Source organism: Aulonocara sp. 'chitande type north' Nkhata Bay, linkage group LG14 (assembly GCF_057382095.1).
Source record: "Aulonocara sp. 'chitande type north' Nkhata Bay isolate Kocher_YH1m ecotype deep benthic linkage group LG14, A_spYH_male_GT1.1, whole genome shotgun sequence".
Classification (NCBI taxonomy): domain Eukaryota; kingdom Metazoa; phylum Chordata; class Actinopteri; order Cichliformes; family Cichlidae; genus Aulonocara; species Aulonocara sp. 'chitande type north' Nkhata Bay.
The window spans coordinates 7,596,848-7,620,438 of NC_141357.1; the positions used below are offsets into that span (position 1 = coordinate 7,596,848).

Here is a 23,591-nt window from a genome sequence, read left to right on the forward strand (position 1 = left end):
TATGGCTGTAGATATAGCTGTTATAGCTTTCTGAATTGAAGCATGGATTGGACTTTAAAGTATTCCAAAAATACTACAGCCTCCAAAACACAATTTCAGTATATGAATTTTGTAGAATGTCCCGGGAAGAGACACGTATCCTTTTGGAGTTGTGTCAGGATGAGCATCAAGCATAAAACTCTTCCAAATCAAGCATGTGGCGCTACCCGCTGTGACAACTTGTGAATAAGGACGTGGTTGTAGAATGGGGGAAAATTAAGATACTGCAAGCTGGAAAATGCAAACTAAAAGACACTTTAACAGTAAAATATAATATAATTAAGACTTCTTTTGGACCTGTAGACACCCTGTTTCTCCAACACGACTGAACAGAGTGCTAAATTTTGTTGAGTATTTGTATGAATATCTCTCTGCAGCAAAGCACAATAAAACTACAACCAGAAGAACCTTCAAAAGCGTGAACACTTGGATTCGTTTGAAGTCATGTTTCAGGCCACAGTCTGAATTTTAGTCCATCATATACTATCATTTTTTCCCCCTTTTAATAATAATCACTTCATACACATCATACATCTACCAAGTAGCTACTAAATGTGGTTTTTGGTTTAGAGCAAATGGGGGTGGGGGGTAGGTTTTTGGACTCTTTCACTTAAAACAGCCATCTGCAGCATTTCTACCAAACCAAAAGTTGAGTGTTGTAAAAGGAAAGTGAAAAGACTGAAACAAACAACTTGTAGCTACAAATGACCTAATTTCACATTAAAGTTTTTTGCATTAACTGTGTAAAATGTTAAAAATGTCCACGTGATTAGAGCAGCTTAAATTCTGACATATTCTGACTACCTTGGGGTGTTCTTTAATAAACAAACTGTAAAAAAAATTTAAGCAAAGCCCATCTCGGAGTCCTTACTGCTGAAATGGATTAATTAGTAAAATTTACTTCAAAGACAAGCTGCACTAGGTAACCACAAATATTCAACTTAGACCCCTGGGAATCAAACATTGTCTGGTGATTAAATGCAGCATTGACCATTGGTGGGATGTATTTACGTCAGACCAAGATCCAGCAGATCCAAGACTGCTGGACTCTATCACTGCTATTCCATGAGTAAACCTTGTGCACAGGCCTCAAACGCAAGCCAGCAGCATTGTTTGACATACAGACTCAAGTCGAGTGAGTCAGTGAGTGATACTGTTATTGTTAATGGTAATGGTTCTCTAACACTATGCTGGACAGTGCATTAAGCCATACCGGGACCGCTGCCATCAGAGTGGGCTGGAGCATACTGGTGTCTCCTTTGCTTCCTTTCTTGATCTTTGTTGACTTAGGGTGGGAGAAAGAAACATCAATTGATAATTTAAATTATTACATTTGTAATTAGCTGTTACCTCATTTTTGGGGTTTGTTTTGCACATATTCGGACTGAAATGATGTCTAAAAATCTACTAGATCCAGCTATATACTGTCATGAAAAAGTAAAAGTATCCCCTCTGTCCACTTTAAGGTTGTTTTTGTATCAGTACATAACAGAAAAATAATCTGATGCTTAGCGGGATCTAAAATTATTTAAATACAACCTCAGATGAATATGTTATATTGGTTCATTATTTATTTAACAAAAAGTATGCCCCTGCTGTTTCCACAGGAATTCAGAGGGTAAATAGCAAGCATGTCCTGCAAATCAAACACATGCTTAGAACTGATCATCTGCAAGTGTGAGCACCTCTATAAAACCAGAAGTTTTGGTAGTTTGCTGGTCTCGAGTATCCACATGAGTGTTGACAGATGCAGTGGAGGAAAGACATCAGAAATGATCTTAGAAGAGTAATTGTTGGTGCTCATCAGTCTGAGAAGGGTTATCAGGTCATCTCCAAACTATTTGAAGTCCATCATTCTGCAGCGAGAAAGATTATTCACAAGTGGAAAACATTCAAGACAGCTGTCCATCTTCCCAGGAGTGGACGTCCCAGCAAATTCACCCCAAGGTCAGACAGAGCAATCCTCAGAGAAACTGCAAAAAACCCAAGAGCTAAATCTCAGACTCTACAGGCCTTTAACCCTTAAACTTCAGGTCAGTATAATTAGAAAGAGAAGTATTTTTTATTTGGAAGGGTTGTCAGGAGAAAGCCTCGCAACTAAACTTCCGCAACAATGTCCTTTGGACAGATGAGACCAAAGTGGAGATGTCTGGCCATACACAGCACAATCACCTTATATTAACTTTATACCAACTGTATAAGGCTTCATGATTTGGGCTTGTTTTTAAGCCACATGACCTGGGCACTCCTTGGATACCAAAGTATTCTACAGCCCTGTGTGAGGCCATCTGTTCTACAATTAAAGCGTGGCTGAAATTGGATCATGCAAAAGGATAATGATCCTAATTTCAGCAGCAAATCTACAAAAAATGGCTGAAAAGAGAAAGAAATCAAGGTGCTGCATTGGTCCAGTCAAAGTCCAGACCTCAGCCTGACTGAAATGCTATGGCTAAGAGACCGGCGCATAAAGGTATCACAAACCTCAATGAACTGAAGCACGACTGTAAAGAAGAGTGGGCCGAAATTCCTCCACAATGATGTGAGAGACTGATAAAGTCATACAGGATGTTACTGTTTCTAAACGAGGTTCTACAAGCTGCTGAATCATGATGTATCCTTAGTTTTTCACACAATGCTTCTACATGTTGGCTTAGTTTTTTTTGTTGAATGAATAATGAGACAGTGTAATATGTCGTGTGTTCTTATTCATCTGATGTGGTGTTTAAATAGTTTCAGAACATGGTAAAGATGTCCTGATATATAAAATCATAGAACAAACAAAGGGTGTACTTTCTTTTTCACCACAATATATTGAATATAAGATACATGAAAGTCAACCCTAAAACCAGAATGCACTTCAGATGATACAGATGAGAGGTTTTACCTGGTCAGCAAGAGTCTGAGGCGATGAATAGCCAATCCTACAGCCATGAGACACACATACGAGCTCTGCACTGAGCTCCAGTACATGGGCAAGAGGCAGGTAGCCGATGTAGGTGTCTTCTTCACTAAAAACACACGCAGACTTCAAAACCCCCGATTTGATGTGGGCTATTAAATGTTTGAGACTACCGCGGACATGAAGGTCTTAGGGTCATCCCATCTCCAGTCAGACAATTTCTAGAAGGCTTCCTGCTTCACCTTTCCCAATTTGCGTAAAAACTTTACCTTTATATATAAAACACTTTTTAAGATATATATGCATATATTTTTTATTTTTTGTATTGTTCAAACATTGCCACAGATTTCAATGTGCAAGGCAAACTGCATGAAAGTGGGTCAATGGTGTTTGGAAAAAATAATTATTTGAAAAGGTATTTGCTAAAAAAAACTGAAATTAACAGCAATCATTACAGTCTGTATATTCAATTCGAATTTGGTTGGTTGATTTGAGACAGAATGACCCTTTAGTGAAATTAATCAGTCGTTTATTTCATCAAGCTGAATCAGTACTAAGACAAACTATTGCAAGTTATACATTAGTCATATTTTCAAGATATATACTGTTTATGAGCTACATTTCCTTTGAGTTCACCTACTGAAAACATATTCATCTCAACTCAAGTAACAACCAAATTTTGGGGAAATTTCCATTTTAGTGAACATGTTGTACATTCAAGCCATGAATGAGGGGGAGATTTACATAGCCGTGTTACTTAATCCACAAAGGAAAGCCAACATTTTCATAAGATCGACTGAGACTGTCACAACTAAACCCCTTTAACCTCCATCCATCTCACCCTGACTCCTTTTCTCCCACATTGTTCCTCTACTCATACTAAACTCCCTCCCTTTTCTGTTTCCTCTCACTCCCATCTTAATCCCCGGAGACGGGTCAGTTTCTCTTTTAATATAAGCAATTGAGCTGCATGATGATACCAGCTGAACAAGCATATTTCCCATAATGTTAGTTAAAATATTCCTTTGAAACATGCAGAAGAGAGAAATTTGAACATTGACCTCAGCTTAGTTTTGATTACAGTGTTTTGATTACAGTTTTGATTATATTTCTTCTGCTTCCAGTAATCCAGTGCATCACACTCTTCTGTTAATGAACAAACCTAAATGGCATGTTCTAATCTGTATGTTTGCTGGCTGGTGATTCTGCTTGGACGTGTAGCAGAGGAGATAAGCTGCTTTGGAAAGTGAATTTCCCTGCAAAACTGCCTCCATATTTTACAAACAGATGAGTCAAAAATCATTACATTTAAAACCCAAAACTATTAGACCATATCCCGGGGTGTGGTATAATAAGCACGTTTGAGGTCTTTACCACAGGTTGGGAATCCTCTCGGCCATTCCTGTAATCCCAGCGATGATGTTGCTGTGGGAGATCATAACGCCCTTTGGAATGCCTGTGGATCCGCTGGTGTACATGATGACTGCAATGTCCGAGGGCAGCGGGGTCTTGCGCTCACGTGTTGCTGGAATGTCAACAGAGAAAGGTGGTGGCAGAACTGGATTAATGGTTTATAGCACAAAAATGAACCAATTTTTAAACAATCCCCAGAAACACAGTTCATTTGTTGTGTGTGTGCTGGCTAAAAAAAAGTCTTTTTGTATGTAGGAAAAACCCCATGACTTAAGGGTCAAACACACAGAAATGTTAAATGGTTATCTCAGAAATTAAATAACCTAATTTCAACTAATCAGGTAACACATCTGGCACAATGCAGAGTTTAAATAAGTGCGTTCGCCAAAAACACCATTTGCACGTGTTGATCTTTTCTCTTTCTCATGTCGTTTGCTGCTGTCTGTCCTTTCTTATCTATTCTCTTCTCCCTCCTTACACTCTTCCTTATGCTCGGTTGTTCCTCTTTAATCATGGTTGCCCCTTTTTTTTTAAACTATTTGAGCTGTGCCCATTTGATGACAAGTATGTTAACAGTATGGTGTGTGCAGACTTTAAAAACTGTGTGTAGGTCCAAATCTTCTTTCAGGCCAACATATTTGCGTGAGAATGATTCTCTAGCTGTCACGTGGCGTGCACAAGGCTGAGGGTGAATGTAGGCATAAATTTTAGATTTTTGAGTATCGGTCCTCAAAAAAACGTCGCTGAGTAACAGATGTTACACATCAGCTAGTCAAGTAGCTTGCCATCACCAGTGTGTGAATGTGTGTGTGAATGGGTGGATGACTGGATATGTAAAGCGCTTTGGGGTCCTTAGGGACTAGTAAGGCGCTATATAAATACAGGCCATTTACCATTTACCAAGTATTTATGATCATCTTGATGATTTGACACCAGATGCGATTAGCACTGGCTAAGACAAACACTGTACGGTTATATATTATAGTGACCTGTCAATCACAGTGCTGACCTGCCCAAAGAAACCAGGCTTCTTCTTTTTTTTTAATCATTTTTTGAATACAGAAACATCATTCTGTATTCAATATGATTTAAAACTAGTGATTGAATCTGTGAAATGATTAGGAAATGATTTGATGAGGACATAAAGGAATTAAGAAGTAGGATAATTTTCCATAAACTATAGAACTTCCTGGTTTCCAACTTTTACCAAGAACTGTACAACTGCATGTGTTTTACTGGCTACTGCAAAGAGTTGGTATATTCCTTGACATTGCACTGTAGCAAAAGTTGTGCATGACTTTTTTTATGCATTCAGCACAGTCAGGCTGAATGCGGCCTAACACAGCTTCCCTTTCCACCCATGATTTCAGTTGCAGTCTGTTTTCATCACTGCTTCCCAGCAGGTAAGGTTAACAATCAAAACATGTGATCAAGTACAAGAAAAGCTGCTGTGAATGTTTCTTTACATCAAAGAACACAGCAGATAAAGGCAGTGAAAAGGACATTCGCATGTCTAGACAGCAGAGCACAATATGATGAATCTCTTGCCTTCTGATCCCTCTCTTGGACTCCTACGGTCTGAATAAATAAGTAAAGAGCAAGTCAGTTTCCAGCGGGAACAGAACCAGTTGGGAAACAAGAGATTGGTTTTTGTTTTTCGCTTTCTGCCGAGAACAAAAACAGATCTAAGAGGCTCAAGCTCAGCAGGCACTGACAAACCAAAGGATGAAGTAAAGTGCATCATAGTCACAAGGGCAGACATCGCTTCTCTCCCTCCAGAGACGTGGATATGAGGCGTGTGCACTCCGAAAGCTGATGTCATGTGAAGTTAATAGCGCCATGTGTAAACATGACCCTCGCCTATATCCCAGCGCTCTATCCTCCCTTCCTACTTCCTTCTCCCTTTATCTGCACATGACTCTACCAGCTAGACATGTTTTGGGTCAGTCAGTTCAAGGGGCCTCAATAAAAAGTGAAGATGGGTGATGGCCTCTTCCTTATCTGTGCGCTAACTGAGCATGCACGGTATCAACCTTAATCTGACACAGATGTTAGCACTTCCTTCTTCACATGACCTAATGGGCCAGATACCAATCTGCCCCCACTCCATGCCCCCAAGAAACAAGCCCTGACTATTTCATTTACTTGAGAGGAAGAGATGGCTACGTCAAAAAGCCTGGCAGATTAAAACACATGTGCTGTGAACGGTAGTGTTTTAGGACCTCTTAGTTGGAAAGGTGCTTCTCTTCAAGGCGCTCTGCTGTTTGTTTGTTTTTTTGTCTTTTATAAGTTATAACAGCACTGCCTGATAATAGATTTGTTTAATTTGCTTTTATTCACTTTAAGCTTGTAACAAGTGTGTTGTAGGTTGCTTCTGCTGCCCCCAAGTGGCCAACTGTCATTTTATTAGTTGATGATGTTGATGAATACACTTTTAAAAGAAAAATAATTCAATGTGTATATATAACTGAATAAACGAAATAGACATTCGGTTTTGAAAATCTGTATCCATGGGAAAACAGAAGCACTGCAAGCTGCTGTCTGTGTCCCAAGTGGCACAGGGAGGAATGTAAAGTTTGGTTTCCACCAGAAATGCTGCCAGATCCATTAACAGAGCGCTGCTTAGTCACAGAAACCACACTAGCAAAGTTAGGACAGCTGTGTGGTGTAGGTGTAGCTCTCTTTTGACTTGAGCTTGACTGTAACCTCAGAGGAAAACAAAAATGAAGCGGCAGTTCTGCAGTTCTTCTAGTCAGGCTGCATCCAAAAGAGAGTCAGTCCCTGTATGCCCGCGTGTTAAAAAACTAACTGTAATAAAAAGTATGTTTAGAGCCTGATACTGAAGTGTAAGGATAGTTTCCTCTTCAAAACAGCCACATGAGTGGTGGATGCTTGGACTGTCAGGTGTGGACAGTGGCAGCTACACCTGACTGATCTCTGCTAGGCCTCATGAACACTGATTGAAGTCACTGAACTGGACCCTTCAGCTGTGTTTGTGCTGCTGGAGCCTTTTGGAGCTTTTACAGTGGAATTATCTGACAAATAATATGGTGTGTTGTGTGCTGCTGACCATTCAGCTTAACAGTGAGATCAGGGCAGTGGCTAAATCAAGCTTTTTCCAATTGAGGCAGCTGGCCAAAACAAAGCCGACTGTTTCCAGGCTGATTCTGAAACCATTGTAGCCTCACTCCACTGTCTGCCCTAACATTTTAGGATTCATTTTAAATGTCTTTTCTTCCCTTTTAAAGGCCTCATTGGTCTTGCCCTTCCGCAACTCTCTGAGCTCCTGCATTCTTTTGCACCCACCCGTTTTCATCTGATGAACTGCTCTTGAGTGTGCTTAAAACTGTTGTGGCTCCCAGAATGTGGAATGATCTGCCTTTGCACATTAGGCCGGCCTCTGTCTGATTTTTAAAGCTCTTCTTTCAATCTCTTCTTCTCTTCAGTGACACCTTATGAAACTTTATGACTTGTATTTTATTTGATTTAGTGTATGACTGTTGTTCTTCTCATATTTTGCGTCTTTTATTTATTTCAGTTAAAAAATATTCACACCGTACTTCTAAAGGCTTTTAAGAGGGTTTTTTTGTCAAACTATAGTTAAGGCCACAATTTCAGATCAAAATGCCTCCTTAGAGCTCCAAAATCCTTCACTGGAAAATGGCATTTTGCCATAGTGAAGTAACGTGGAAAATATTAAACACTACATAGATCTGTTTACACTGTTAATGTCCTGCAAGAAAGTGCTTTATCTCAAGTGGAGTGTGGTGACTAATTGTCACTGTGACTCACCATGATACACAAAACTGTAGAGAAAACCTTTTTCTTAATGGGCAAGCAGCTAAATACTTTTTTAATGTTTTAAAACGGAGCAATCCTAATTCTGTGAGTCATGAACTCTTGAAAGCAAACTTCACATAAATCAATGAACAGACACACAGACAAAACCTACCATTCTCGTGCCTGGCTCCCAGCTTCTGAACCGCAGCCATGTTGTGGATGCTGATGCCACGTGGATAGCCGGGCCACGCAGTCGGTGCATTGTCCACTACAATGATGTGTTGCAGCCTTGGAACGTCTGTTAGGATGGCCTGACACACACACACAGACACACACACGCATGCACACACGCACACACACACAACAAACATGCCATCTTGATATATGTTGTTTCTATATTGACAAAAGATAAAGAGTCGGTTTTTCTGTGAACAAGTGAACAAAGGAACATTCTGTTTATGCCGCCTCAATAAAAATGGAAAGATGAAATGCAGGAGCACTGCTTGTCTTGGCACTGAACCTGGCCAAAACATGCCAAAGTATTCGGCACGTGTCTTCTAACATTTACAACTCTGTTATGGGACGCTGCAACTTCTCTGTTCTGTCGGCGCTGAACATTGTGTTCTTTGGCTCGTTGGCTCTTTGGCTCCGACGTTTCCTCAGAAGATCAGATATATGAGATATTTGTCCACACAATGATGTTTGTCACTGTAATGTTCGCTGCTTTATACGGCTTTGTCTAGTAGTTTCTTATACTTTGTGATGAAAAATAAATTTCCTGTGAAAAAAGATTTGCAGAGAGAATTTACTCTGTGTATTCTAACCTTGAGTCTGGTCTCCAGAAGCTCCCTGCTGGTGATGATGTGGGTCACCTGAGTCTCATTCAGCCCGTGGGCAATGGCGGGACCTCCCAATGTGGAGTAAATGGTGACCACTGCAACCCACAGGGACACAGAAAAAGCGCATTAGAGTATAATAGACTAAAACATTAATGGCCCCACAGGCAAATTTGCTTTCCACATCGTAGTCCAGCAAAATATATACATGCATACACAGGACCCACATCCAAATGTACTCATCTGCCACTATGAAGCGTGAGGCAAAGGTGGACTTAATGTGATGTGCAAGAGGCAGGATGGGCTGTTTATTTAAACTGCGTTAATTCAAGACAAGCCTGTCTGTGTGTGAACACAGTGACCGCGCAGACATGTGAAGATGGACCATGTACGTGCTGACTGTCTACAATCCTCAGTGTCCCTGATTTAGGCCCCTCTCACTCAGATGAGCTCTTCAGGCACCTCCAGAGGCTGCTGCTAAAGCTTCCGAGCCAAACGGCTCTCGTTGCATGATAAGTACTCTTTGGGGGATATAAACAAGTACTGATGTTAGAGAGGGTTTACTGTTTTGACTAAGTGCATATGTCTAATGAAGCACTGTGTGGTTGCATGAATGCATGCACTCAGCAAACCAGGGTTAGCGTTTCAAGCCGTCCTTTAAAACCAGATATTGACTCTTGCCTCATGGCTCATATGTTATGGATATGATCTACTTTGGTTACACAACATTGTGCCTCTTTGGGAAGACTTGATCTGAAGACTGGTCAAACTCTGAACACCCAAATGATGCACCTATATGTGCTTGTTTAACATCTTTATAAAACTGCATTTTGGAACCAGAGGTGTTTGTATGGGGTCGACTATGTTGACTCTGTACAGACGTTCTTCACGTTCTTTGTGCTATCTGCATGTGCATGAAGGGTCATGTCATTTTTAAACAGGAAACGGCCCGATTTAGTGCCACAAATTTAGAAGCTTTTGATTTTCTAAAATATCACTGGATGTTTCAGCATTATGATTTGCCTTGAAGGGAATAAAAAGGATCAAAGGGACTCAAAACATGACAAAAATATCCCCAGATCATAAGCACAACTGAGTATGTAGTTTAAATTCCCAAACGCAGATCATAAAGTTTTTAAGTGAATTATGTTTATGTGCTTTTACAAAACTTCTCAGCAGAAGAAAGTTAAAATAAAGGTTTTCTCTTCTCTACTTGGGGCAAAAAAACATGGTTTCCCTAGAGAAGTATAATCAAAAGGGGTTAAAAATCACAACATTAAAAAACACTTATTTAAATTTGGACAATTTCCCTTCAATCTTCTTATGCATGTTTGATTGGCTGTGTGTGTTATATGTTCACACCATACCAAATGTTCACCATATGTATGGTCTCTTTCTTCCTTTGCATTTTTTCCACTCTGTCAATTTTTAGAGCAAATTTAAGACCATAAACATTTACCTGTACCCAACGAGGAATACTGTGCATTTTTAGAAAACAGGACCACAGGCCCATTAAAAGATATTTTAATCCTCCACAACTAAAATACAGATAATAAAACCTCACTTCACTATCCATATGATTCCTACAATTGTTTTTCTTTTACTTAGCTAAATATATAAACCGCTGCATGCATAAGCAGATGTTCCAAATTCATTGGTATCCTATGCTTTCATTATTAGTCACTTCAATTATATCACTTCAATTTCCCCTTCTCTTTCCCCTCACCCCCATCTCGTGACAGCAGATGGCTGCCTCTCCCTGAGCTTGGACCTCTTAGAGGTTTCTTGCTATCACCTAGTGCTTGCTCATGACTATTGGCAAGTTCTTTAATGTTATAGTCTTTTCCTTATGTTATTAAGGTGAATTCTGTTGTGATTTAATTCTAAATAAATTTAATTGCTTGACTCAAAGTTATTGTGGGACTTGCTCGCATTGTGTCACTAATGGTTATTTCACCTGTTGACACCACATGTTGCAGAATTTGTTCTCTGTTTGCTTCTAGTCTCTTCCTGCACGGACCCCCCCCCCTTCCCCCCTTCAAGTTGTTAAATAAAAACAATAACAGTACTGATTTTGCTTCATGTCCAGCTTGCGATTATTATTCAGCCTGGTGTCTCACTGAGGTACTTAACGGGTACTAACATAACTGTGATTGACTTAATCGTTTGCCTCGAATTTTCTTCATTCTTATGATTTAAAAAAAGCTTTTGCTGCATGTCCTTGTTGTGAATGATTCCCTGAAACTTAATACATTTTATAAAAACTGCAATTATTTCTTCTTCACATTAGACAGGATGCACATTTACACAGAAAAACTGAAAAAAACATAATATAATTAGCGCTCAGCTGAAGAATGTGTTTGTTTTAAAAGATGAGAGCAGGAGACAAAAAAAACAGAGGAAGGAAAGAAGGAGAAAAAAGTAACAAGAGGAAACAACAGTAGATACACTGACAGCAACAGAAGCAGGCTAGCACAGAATAACATAGTCTGCAACCCTGCGTCCCGGCTCTGACACAGACACAGGGGTTTATGGGACAGGGATTTGTGACATCAAAATCTTGCGTCATGGAGCTCCAACACTTCCTGCGCTGCTGCTGTGTGCGGGTGACCGTGTGTGTGAGAGGGAGAGCCATGACACCTCCAGCCGTGAGATCTAAACATTCAATGTGGCCCAAGCTTAACACATACACACACTGTCACACACTAGATGTTAGTACAGGAAGCTTAGCAAACATCCAGATTCCACTAAGTAGCAACAAAGTGGAGTCTGGACTCGTTTTTTTTTAGTTTGATACAACAAATGACATCTTGAAAGAGAAGCCTATCCTTGACTCTGCGAGGGGGAGCTCTGCTGTGCAGCTGATGCTTGTGATACACCTTTTATGTAACTTATATACGGTAGAGTAGACAGCTCACAAAAGTTGGCCTTCTGAGCCAATGTACAGTGAATATGAAGTACAATGAAAACATACACACACACTAAGTATGTGAGTTCACTGGGGGCCTTTGGCTGACTTCTTGATGCCTCTGTCAACATCAGATGCTCACGTAGACTCTCTCACCCCTCTTCTGACGCCATTGGCCCTCACTTGTCTTCTTCTCCTTCCTCCCCTCTGTTTCTTCCTCTGCTGCTCTTTCCAACCTTTAAGGCCTCTGTGTGCTGTCCACTGCCCCTGGCTTTTCCACTCTCCCACTGTTTGTGTTTGCATCAGAGGAAGATGAAATATAAAGATGTTTTCTTGGCTTGAATGGCTGTGTCTTTTATGAGAATGACAGTTTAATGGAGCTTAAATTAAAGTGGATAGCCCGAACAAAAGGGTCCTTTATGGGTAATCAAAAAGATTTAACGAACTGCCGTTGAAGCTTGTGATGAATAAAAGGTGCTGCAGTCTTTGCTATGGAACATATTAAAGAGTAAATCATGCTGAAGCCCACAGCTGCTTTGCTCTCTCTGATTATTAACGTTTTTATTCAGAGCGAGAGAAGATTTTTGCTTTGCTTTTCTTTCTTCCAAGTAATCCTCGCTGGCTTTTATTGTCGTGATTCTTGACGTCCCCAGAAACACACATTAAGAAGATAAATCAGCTTTGCCTAACACTGAATGATTCATTCAGTGGAAGAAATGAAAAACTACACCGAACGAACCACTTTCCATTACACAAGACACGTTTTTGCTAAGTGTATGAGTGCCGTACAAGTACAAACACCATTAGTGTATAATTATTTTTTTCAAAAATGTACTCTTGTCAGCGTTTGAGCATCTTTTCCTAACAAGAACTCGGGAAAAACGGATGGGGAAAAGAGAAAGCACCAAAGGAGGAGAAATGGGACACTTATATAACGCCGAAGCAGAAGGGACAAATTGACCTTCTTCTGTCTCAGCTGGGCCCTCCATGTTACAAGTTGTCCACTAACATGAAACCACTAACATGCAAACACACACAAACACATTTTCAAACACACACACACATGCACACACACAAAAATGGCTATAAATCTGCCACATCCAGACTTATTTAGAGCTACTCAGAGGGAAAGACCAAAAGGAAGAGAATACAGAGAATACAAACCATATAGCCAAAACTGAAAGCACATGATAATGTACAAATTATCTGTATGTCCGTGAAAAAAGCAGATCCATTTGTCAGCCTGTTTTACTGTAGGCACTCTTACTTTTCAAAAGATACTCTTCATTAGGACTTTTTACTGTAACACCTGTGAATACATCAAACACCTTTTACTTGGGGAATGACAAAGTTACACGGCAGGTACCTGTGGCTTACAAGTGTAGAGTGGAGCAGATACTAAATGAAAGGTTTAAGGGTTCGATTCCTGGCTCATCCAGTCTATGGGCCAAAATTTGATAATGATAATGATGATAACAAAGCATCTAAAGGCATAAAATAAAAGTGCTGCATGTGTGAATGAAGCTTGTAGTAGAAAAGCAATATAACTACAAGTCAATTTATAAGTATAGTTGGAATTGTTGTGGGAACAAGGTTGGTATATTATCTAAAATAAAACATTTTAGTTCCCTAATAAAATTATCCAGGATGTGTTACAATTTGTGTCTGAGTGCCTCTGGTGCATGTTTATTGATGCTGGGATGTCTATCATGAGCCAATCAGTCCCTCATGTGAATGTGGTCCAGCAGTTTCCCACGTCACGAGTCTGTTTATTGCTTTCATACCATTCTATTGAGCCTACTTTATTTATTGCTTCTTTCTTTTGTTCCTGGATTTAAAAAAAAAAACAGTAGGAGTAATGGAAAAAAATCCATACAGCAGAGCACTGCTATATTTTGTTTGGCAATATTGTATCCATACAGGGACACCGAATATCAATATTTAAAAAAAAAAAAAAAAGTTCAACTACTCTAAAAAAAATACTACGATTGAGAGAGCTCATCCCCTTCACCACACTCCTGAGATAACATTATCTAAGAAAACTTGAAACATCAACACTGGAAACACTGGAAACAAATCTTCCCCCTAAGAGCTCAGTCACACAAGTAAAATAGGACAGCAACCGCCTTTCATCTCCAAAAAAACAAACTGGTGGCTGCTTTTTTTCCCACATTCTGTGACTAATTATGGCTTGTGATGGTTAAATGGTTGCCCAGAGTTGAGGCTGTTGCACACTCATGGCCGCTTATGATCACAATGTGATTGCACCCGAGCACAACTCAAGTGCTGGTTGTTATGTTTCTGTAGAATACAAATGTTTCAGAGTGCAAATGTAAATATTAAATGCAAATTTCTGTCTATGTAGAGAGCAACGGGTATGTGATTTTTGATCCTTTATTGCAGTTAATTGTTGTATTATCAGAAATAAATAGGATATATAGTGGGGCAAAAAAGTATTTAGTCAGCCACCGATTGTGCAAGTTCCCCCACCTAAAATGATGACAGAGGTCAGTAATTTGCACCAGAGGTACACTTCAACTGTGAGAGACAGAATGTGAAAAAAAAAAATCCATGAATCCACATGGTAGGATTTGTAAAGAATTTATTCGTAAATCAGGGTGGAAAATAAGTATTTGGTCAATAACAAAAATACAACTCAATACTTTGTAACATAACCTTTGTTGGCAATAACAGAGGTCAAACGTTTACTATAGGTCTTTACCAGGTTTGCACACACAGTAGCTGGTATTTTGGCCCATTCCTCCATGCAGATCTTCTCGAGAGCAGTGATGTTTTGGGGATGTCGCCGAGCAACACGGACTTTCAACTCCCGCCACAGATTTTCTATGGGGTTGAGGTCTGGAGACTGGCTAGGCCACTCCAGGACTTTCAAATGCTTCTTATGGAGCCACTCCTTTGTTGCCCGGGCGGTGTGTTTTGGATCATTGTCATGTTGGAAGACCCAGCCTGGTTTCATCTTCAAAGTTCTCACTGATGGAAGGAGGTTTTGGCTCAAAATCTCACGATACATGGCCCCATTCATTCTGTCCTTAACACGGATCAGTCGTCCTGTCCCCTTGGCAGAAAAACAGCCCCATAGCATGATGTTTCCACCCCCATGCTTCACAGTAGGTATGGTGTTCTTGGGATGCAACTCAGTATTCGTCTTCCTCCAAACACGACGAGTTGAGTTTATACCAAAAAGTTCTACTTTGGTTTCATCTGACCACATGACATTCTCCCAATCCTCTGCTGTATCATCCATGTGCTCTCTGGCAAACTTCAGACGGGCCTGGACATGCACTGGCTTCAGCAGCGGAACACGTCTGGCACTGCGGGATTTGATTCCCTGCCGTTGTAGTGTGTTACTGATGGTGGCCTTTGTTACTTTGGTCCCAGCTCTCTGCAGGTCATTCACCAGGTCCCCCCGTGTGGTTCTGGGATCTTTGCTCACCGTTCTCATGATCATTTTGACCCCACGGGATGAGATCTTGCGTGGAGCCCCAGATCGAGGGAGATTATCAGTGGTCTTGTATGTCTTCCATTTTCTGATGATTGCTCCCACAGTTGATTTTTTCACACCAAGCTGCTTGCCTATTGTAGATTCACTCCTCCCAGTCTGGTGCAGGTCTACAATACTTTTCCTGGTGTCCTTCGAAAGCTCTTTGGTCTTGGCCATGGCGGAGTTTGGAGTCTGACTGTTTGAGGCTGTGGACAGGTGTCTTTTATACAGATGATGAGTTCAAGCAGGTGACGAGTGGGGGACAGAAAAGCTTCTTACAGAAGACGTTACAGGTCTGTGGGAGCCAGAGATTTTCCTTGTTTGAGGTGACCAAATACTTATTTTCCACCCTAATTCACGAATAAATTCTTTACAAATCCTACCATGTGGATTCATGGATTTTTTTTCACATTCTGTCTCTCACAGTTGAAGTGTACCTCTGGTGCAAATTACTGACCTCTGTCATCATTTTAAGTGGGGGAACTTGCACAATCGGTGGCTGACTAAATACTTTTTTGCCCCACTGTAATTGTCATAAATTGACCCCATACAATTGCAGACAGATATGTGAGTAATATCAGACCGTTATCAGATGGGTTCCATTTTATGGGAACATGTATTGCAGTTTTAGTGACAGTGTTGGTATGCTTGAATATCTTATTTTTCAGCAAAAAAACAACTGAAGTGAGAAAACATGATTAATCACAATATATATTACTGAAATACTCAGCATATCGAGAGTTAAGTATTGTGATAATATTGTATCATTCGGTGTCTGGTGATTCTCACCTATAACCTCTTCCCTGTGTTTTTATGTACCTGACTGGGTTTGTAATTTTAAGCTGATGCCTCCTGTGTCCCACATCTGGGCTCGCCTACTTCTTCAGCTCTGGACATACTGCTATAAGGGTGGATTGTAGGCTGAATGTCAGTTAGCATTTGTCACAAGTAACACCAAGAAAAACTAACAGTACCTGACAGCAGCTCGGGCTGCACTGGCAACAGGACCCAAAATAACACACACAGACACACACTCCTCTCAATTACACATCTGTATACAGTGGTCCCTCGCTACATCGTGGTTCACTTTTCGCAGCCTCGCTGTTTTGCTGATTTTTTTTTGTGCAATTTTGCATGTTTTTTTTGTTTTTGTTTTTTTACAGCGCATTGTGTTCTGCGTCCTGATCGACTGTAGACCATTTTCATTCAGTCTCGTGCCGTGTCTCCTGTACAGTACAGAATGCATCCAGCTTGTCAAATTTAAATCTTCGCTAGCAGAAGAAAACAAAAACAACAGTGTTGACATCAAAGGGTTATAAGGCGCATTAAGCGAAACCAAACAGTCGGATAAGTCAAACTTTACTCAACTCATTCTTCTTGCTTCCTCTACTTCCGTACCATTGATTCATTAATGTTGTATTCTCTCGCAGCTGCTCTATTCCCAGGGTCTGGGCCTGAAAACAGAGTGTGATCTTTGGTTTCATTCTATAATACTGGATATATTTTTCTTTGAGAGAACTTTGAGAGTGTTTAAACAAGAGAGAAACGTGTGGAAAATGTCGATGCCTGTCTGAGAAAAGTATATAAAGTGTGTAGTGAGGGATTTTACAGCCTTACAACATCTATAATAATTGTAAAAAATAAAGTTCGCTACTTCGTGGATTTCACCTATTGCGGGTTATTTTTTAGAACGTAACACCCGTGATAAAGGAGGGACCACTGTAGTGTAAAGGAGGGCAAATGGAAAGTCCATATGAAACAAAAAGATGCATAGTAGTATAGAGAGATCGATGTTTCTGTCCTTGTGTTAGCATTATGTATGCAATGTTCGCTGCATGTTTAAGTCCTCAGAGAAACCTGGACTTACATGGGAAGTTGTATGTGAAACAAGCCTGGGCAGCTATTATCCACTCTGCTCGTGTCTCACAGAAGATAGCGATGTTGGTTTTAGGCCGCTGCCCCAACGCCGCCAGACCGCTGCCCAGATGGGAGGCTGCCGTGAGGGTGTCCTTGTAGGAGAGCCAGCGGTACTCGCCCAGAATTACCTGCAGGGGTGTTGGAAAGAGGGGAGGCCGGAGAAAGACGCATAAATATCTTGCTGTCAAGTAAGAGAAAACTGTTTCCAGTCTCAATGAAGACAAAGTATAAGTGTTAATGGGTTTTATTCATTCATTTTGTCAAATATACAGGGTTTTATTAAAGGAACAGAGCAAGGAAAAAGATGAATGGTAAGAAACTGAAAGATGGAATGATGCAAATCTATTATCTCCTTAAAAAAGCCACTGAACTGTTGCAAAGCCCTGCTCCTGTGTCCCATCCCACAGTCACATGCTTGGCCTGTTCCTTATTAAGAAGTCACAGGAAAGGGAGCAACTGTCCACTGTTGCCAAACAGAAGTACTTCCTCTTGCTGTCATTCTCATGCTGCTGCATGTCACGGTCATCAGCTGCACGAGAGAAAGATAAGCATAGGCTTCTGGATATTCTCTTCACCACTCATTATGTTCAGAGAGCTGCCTGCACATGTATTAGTGAGCTTATACCGGCTCCTAATGGTTAAGAAATGTCAGTGCACATAAACACGCAGAAGGACACAGAGCCACAGTGACTACACGGTGCTGTTTTCCACTGGTTGGGAACAATAGCTAGCTAAACAGCCTAATTATGCACTATTGCAGCAATAAGTGTTTCAACAGTGGAGATTCAATGGATTACAGGGATCAGGCCACTGGGTTTAATGAGGTAATTCACAAGTAACATAAACACCTAACTGTGCAGGCACACTGAAGAAGAAAACATAGCCAAAAATCTTGAAAGCAGAAGTCTTCTTCCTTTCTTTCTGCTCCAATTTACACTAATTCTGGATTAATAACAAATACTTTTTTTTACTGTTTTGATTTTGCTACTTCGTATTCATACTCTACCCTCTGTCCTAACATTTGCAAGGTTGAAGGAAATAAGTGCAGCACGGTGGCACGGTCGTTAGCACCGTTGCCGCACAGCAAGAAGGCCCTGAGTTCAATTCCACCATCAGGCCGGGGTCTTTCTGTGTGGACTTTGCATGTTCTCCCCGTGTTTGCGTGGGTTCCCTCCGGTTACTCCGGCTTCCTCCCACCGTCCAAAGACATGCAGCTTGTGGGGATAGGTTAATTGGATAATCCAAATTGCCACTAGGTGTGAATGAATGTGAGTGCGAATGGTTGTCTGTCCCTGTGTGTTAGCCCTGTGACAGACTGGCGACCTGTCCAGGGCGTACCCTGCCTCTCGCCCTATGACAGCTGGGATAGGCTCCAGCGCCCCCCGCGACCCTGAAAAGGATAAGCGGAAGCGAATGGATGGATGGAAGGAAATAAGTGGTCTACTAGACAAGCTGTCAGCTGAAAGAGTAGCAGCATCTGGAAGTGGATTTTGAACATTTTAAACATTAACAAGAGGTTTGTCTAGATAGCAGGCCAAGAGAAGTCACAGAGGAACATTTTGAAGACATTTGGAATTTTACAAACTTTATTTTTTAGAATATGAAAAATGTCTAGCCTCCTTTTTTCTTCATTAGTTTCTGAAAGCTGTAAGCTTGACAGCTTGCCTATTGATTGACATCTCAGAATCCTTCTGCTCTTTGCCCAGTCCCTATCAGAGGCTTCCTTACACTGACTGACACCCTGTCCAACATGGCTATGCAATCTCTTGCTTATTATCCAATGGATATGATGTTTTCATATCACACCATAGAAATCCACACATTGAGTAATAACTCTCTAAAACTATTGTCTTACAAATACACGACTGAGCCACAGTGTTGCACAGCATTGCACTTGAATAACAGGATCCTTCAATAATAAACAGTAATCTGCAGATGAAAATAGTTCACAGCAAAAGCTCTTTTTAGTCTAGAGTGAGTAACTTTTATTAAAAGCTACACTGCGTAGCTGGTTTTCAGGTATTCATCCTAAATACATAAAAGATGTTTTTTTTTAATGTGAGGTTGGGGGCTGAGAGCTGGGCCTGTTAGATTTAAAGAAAAGGTGCCATGTATTTCAATGCTATGCTTTAACAGGCACGTTGCTAACATAACTCACACTAGATAAAGAAATGAGGCAAAGCTTGTTTAAACAAGCTTTAAATGAGGTTTGCACGCTGGGTGTTAATGCAGTTCACAGATCCATACCACAGTCATTATGAAAATATGAATTATAACTGAACCACTGTCGATGCAATTTTCCTACATGGAGCTACACACAAGGGTGTTTATGGGTTGCAATTTAGTATCTTCTATGTTATCCCACATGGGAAAGAAATTAATAAAAATGGTAAATATTCATCCGTTGGATATATATAAAACTTGTGTTTTATATATACGGTACCTTTCATAAGATATTTCCTGACAAATCCTGAAATTGTACCCATTTTACTTATTTCAAAATCAATATTTTTATTCTTGAACTCTAGAGCAGCTTTGTATGATTCAACGAATGCAATCCTTCCTTTTTCCACCATTCTCCCGGCTCTAGATGCAACTTCCAACCCCACAACTTGCAACTGCATAGTGAGTCTTTCAGTTTCCGTGCCACTTCTAATATCACTCTCTGTGCACCTTCTTATGCTATTTCTATTACCCCATTTGTAAGCAGACATACTTCTTAAATTTAAATGCTGTTTGCAGCTGCATACTTAAGGGACAGATAAAAGTGTGTAGTCCTTTAAGTACCTGTAATAGAATGTTGGATAGCCCCTTTTTAGCTACACTGCTACTACAACACAACATTTACTTCCTCACTTCCATATCATTTTTTACCTTCTTGAACACCTTCCCGTTGCTTTGTCGCTCATCTTCCTCGCTAATCACCTCTCTTGTCCCAAGGCAGTCTCTGTGGGGAAACCTCATGGCTGCGTACTCGAACATCTTATCCAGTGTGTCCACTCCCGGATGTAGAGATGTGACCAGCTTCTTCATGGAGCTCACTGCTCGGTATGGTCCCTCTGGTTGTCCCAGGACCGAACGAGCTTTGGCTCTCTTGGCTCTCTCCTCCTCTGAGCCGTAGAAATTCCCGTCAGGTCTGGACACCCAGCTAAGGAGGTAGGAAGGCAGAAAGGTGATGACGGTGTAGATCCACACCATGAGGTGGAAGAGGAGCAGCAGCATGGGGTTCAGGTCCTCTTTCAGCTTCATCTTGGCAAAGCTGTGACAAGCAGAGAGAAGAGAGCGGGGAAGAAGTGCCTGCTCGTGCTGGTTCAGTTGCTCCCTTGTTTCTTCTGTTGCCTTCTCAATTCTCCCTTTCTGCTAATGCAATGCCCACAGCTCTGCAATACTCCTAAAAAATATCCACAACATGGCATTAGAGGAAATTTTTAAACTAGTTTCAAAATTATGCTTGTGTCTACAACACTCCTGTGGTTTTCCAAGAGATTCATTCTGAAACTGAAACAAAGCACTGTCTCACATGTTCTCGCTGATAGTAAAGCAGAAGCTTGTTATTATGTTATTGGCAAGAGATGGTGTTACACACCGACTCTCTTACTCAAATGTTCCTTCCCCACCCTGCAACTCCTGTGTCCGGTGCACTCACGCCAAAGAAGAGAGCACATCAGTCAATGTCAGTCACTGTTAGTGTCGAAGACAGCAAAACAACACAGACAGATGAAGGGGTGAGGAAGGAGACCAGAGAGGAAATATAAGGAGAAACAAATCAAAAAGGATGGGGACACGTAGTGAAAAAAGTAAAAAGGTCAGCTATAACAGACATAAACTACACTAACTGTGAGGTTTCTGAAAGTCTACATGTGGGCTGTGTGACAGGATTCAAGCAACTCGACAGAAGGAGATAGCCAAGTCAGGAGCAGATAAGAACAGGGAACAAGCTATAGCTCAAGAATCCACCCGTTAAACTCCATGATGTAAAATTTAGAGAGAATGTGATGAGGTTTGCGTAGAGGGACTACCTCACATCTACTTCACTGGGTAAAAGGTGCCTGTATTGTGTGTGCGTATCTTTGAAATTTCACCTCATCCCTAGCTTCTTCAGACACACACACAGAACAGGTATGCACTTGGTGACGGAGACTGTAACCTACAGAAGATGAGTTTGGGAGCTATCCAGAGTCCTGAACAGAGATTAGCGTTAAGGTTATCTTACAGACTTCCTGGTAAGTGTAGTTCCCTATAACCCATGAAGGCAATTAGGCAACATTATCATGTCAATATAAAAGCGCCTTACCAATAGGTACCAGTTAGTGTAAAGTGCCAATATCTAATTTTCAAGATAGATACAGAACCTGGTCAATGAACTAAAAAATAATAGGCTCAGCATGAATGTTTATTTCACACCATGAAGGAAAAAGCAAAACATTAAGTGAATTTTGAGTTGAGATTATTTTGCAATTTAAAAAGCCTACGTTGACTGAAATCTTACACTATCCCATCAATGGGATTTTTTAAATTATCTGAAAGCATGTAGTTGTAGAAGAAATGAGGACGTGTTTTCATTCATCTGAGTTTAAGACCAGATTTTTTTTTCATGTCCTGATACACAAAACCTCAGAATTTAAAGAGAGCTTACTTTAATGTTTACCATGACTCTATATACAGAAAACTAAATGTAAATTTGCCATCCAAGAGGCACAGCATTAGGACTGCACTGACTGATTTTAGTACAGAATGTTGAGGATGAGTCACGTTAAACAGTTTCTTTTGTCAAGAGAAACAATGATTTCAAATTTGGGGTGAGAAAACAGGACTGGTAAATAAAACTAGTTCCCAGTATAACCAAACATTTAAAATGTCTTCACCTCTATTAACTCATTCACTGCCATTGACGTCTATAGACGTCAATTACGTTTTTCAATGGGAGGGGCCAGAATACAACCTCGGGCAGCTTGTCAGTGAATATCAGACTGCTTGAAATGTATTTTTCACAAAAAGCTCGTTTTCTCCCTTTTTTTGGTCAAAACAGGCATTTTTGGTGGAACCCACCTTTCTTCTACAGCTGATTACTAAAGAATGGAAAATGGTAGAAACAAGCTTTTTTTTTGGATGAAAGAAGAGAGTCTGTTCTTCATATTGGTAGGTTCAGCGTTTATATGATCATAACACACAGTTTTCTGTGGCTCTTCAAAAATGAGTAAAAATGCTCAAAAACCCTGGCAGTGAATGAGTTAATAATTACAGTGATTCAAGTAAATTAAATGTCATGCCAAGCTGTAGAAGAATGTCTCATTGACTCTGAGACACCACAGACACCAGATCACGATTACTGTGGATTACTAGGATACCCACACCCAACAGCCGAATAATATGACGATCTGGCTGTTAGGTGTGGTGACTGAGCTGGAAAAATGCTTATCTTAAAACTGTCATCACTACTGGCAACCACTTAACCACTTGTTGATACAATATGAGCATGATGTTATATTTACCAAGGCATTAAACTAGTGATGGAGACTATAAACCTATCAGTAAAGTACAACAGTTTAAGTGAGCTATTTTCATAGACTGCAACCATAGACTATGCGATCAGAGAATCAGCCCCCTCTTTGGTTTTAGGCTAGTTAACTCTTTTTGATAAGCTGTTTTCGCTACTCAGCTCTGTGCTATATTAAGTATTATTTGTTATTCTCTTAGTTTCTGGGTTAATAAGGTTCTTAAGGTGTTATTTATGGGCACTACTATGACAAATAACCATAATGTATATTGATGTTTCTATTCAGGCCATCGGCCGTCTTTGCAGCTGTGCAGCTAAAATAACACCGTCTGTCAAAACAGCTTGTGTGTGTATGTGCGCACATTCACACTCTACAACAGTCCGTTTTAGCAGCAGTAATTTATTATTCATAGGAGGAAGAGGCTCATCTTGCCGCTTCACATTGTTCCCCCACCTCTCAAACAAAATTGCCCGCTGAAAAACACACACACTGTGCCCACCTTCCTCCTGTACACACTCATCCCACGAGTGTCCCTTTGAGACTCATAAATAAATCAAAGATTTTACCAGCACTGCTCTCCCAGACCACCATCTGTTCCCTGTGGGACATGGACTCCTTTCTCTGCAGCTCTGTGGTTCTTCCTGGTGTCTCGTTACCCAGCAAGGACGCCCTGCTTCATCACAGGATGCTAAAGCTTACCAAAACTGTACCCTGGTGGAACACAAGTTTTACCCCATCACTCTTCAGTGTTCGTTTGTTGGCCCCACTGTCCCATTTGTCATTTTTCTTTTGCTCAAAG

At 40.6% G+C, this 23,591-nt stretch overlaps 1 protein-coding gene across 1 annotated transcript in view; it reads right to left on the minus strand.

Annotated features, from left to right (window-relative positions):
• acsl3a (acyl-CoA synthetase long chain family member 3a) overlaps positions 1–23,591 on the minus strand; it is a 41,963-nt gene that overhangs the window by 12,580 nt on the left and 5,792 nt on the right. Inside the window, exons 2-8 of the mRNA XM_086260783.1 lie at positions 20,169–20,685; positions 17,245–17,422; positions 8,956–9,065; positions 8,304–8,442; positions 4,313–4,463; positions 2,924–3,047; positions 1,253–1,324 (exon numbers count right to left, since the gene is read on the minus strand). Coding sequence (XP_086116909.1) covers positions 1,253–1,324; positions 2,924–3,047; positions 4,313–4,463; positions 8,304–8,442; positions 8,956–9,065; positions 17,245–17,422; positions 20,169–20,543 — 1,149 coding nt within the window. The 5' untranslated portion in view covers positions 20,544–20,685. The remainder of the gene's footprint in view (positions 1–1,252; positions 1,325–2,923; positions 3,048–4,312; positions 4,464–8,303; positions 8,443–8,955; positions 9,066–17,244; positions 17,423–20,168; positions 20,686–23,591) is intronic.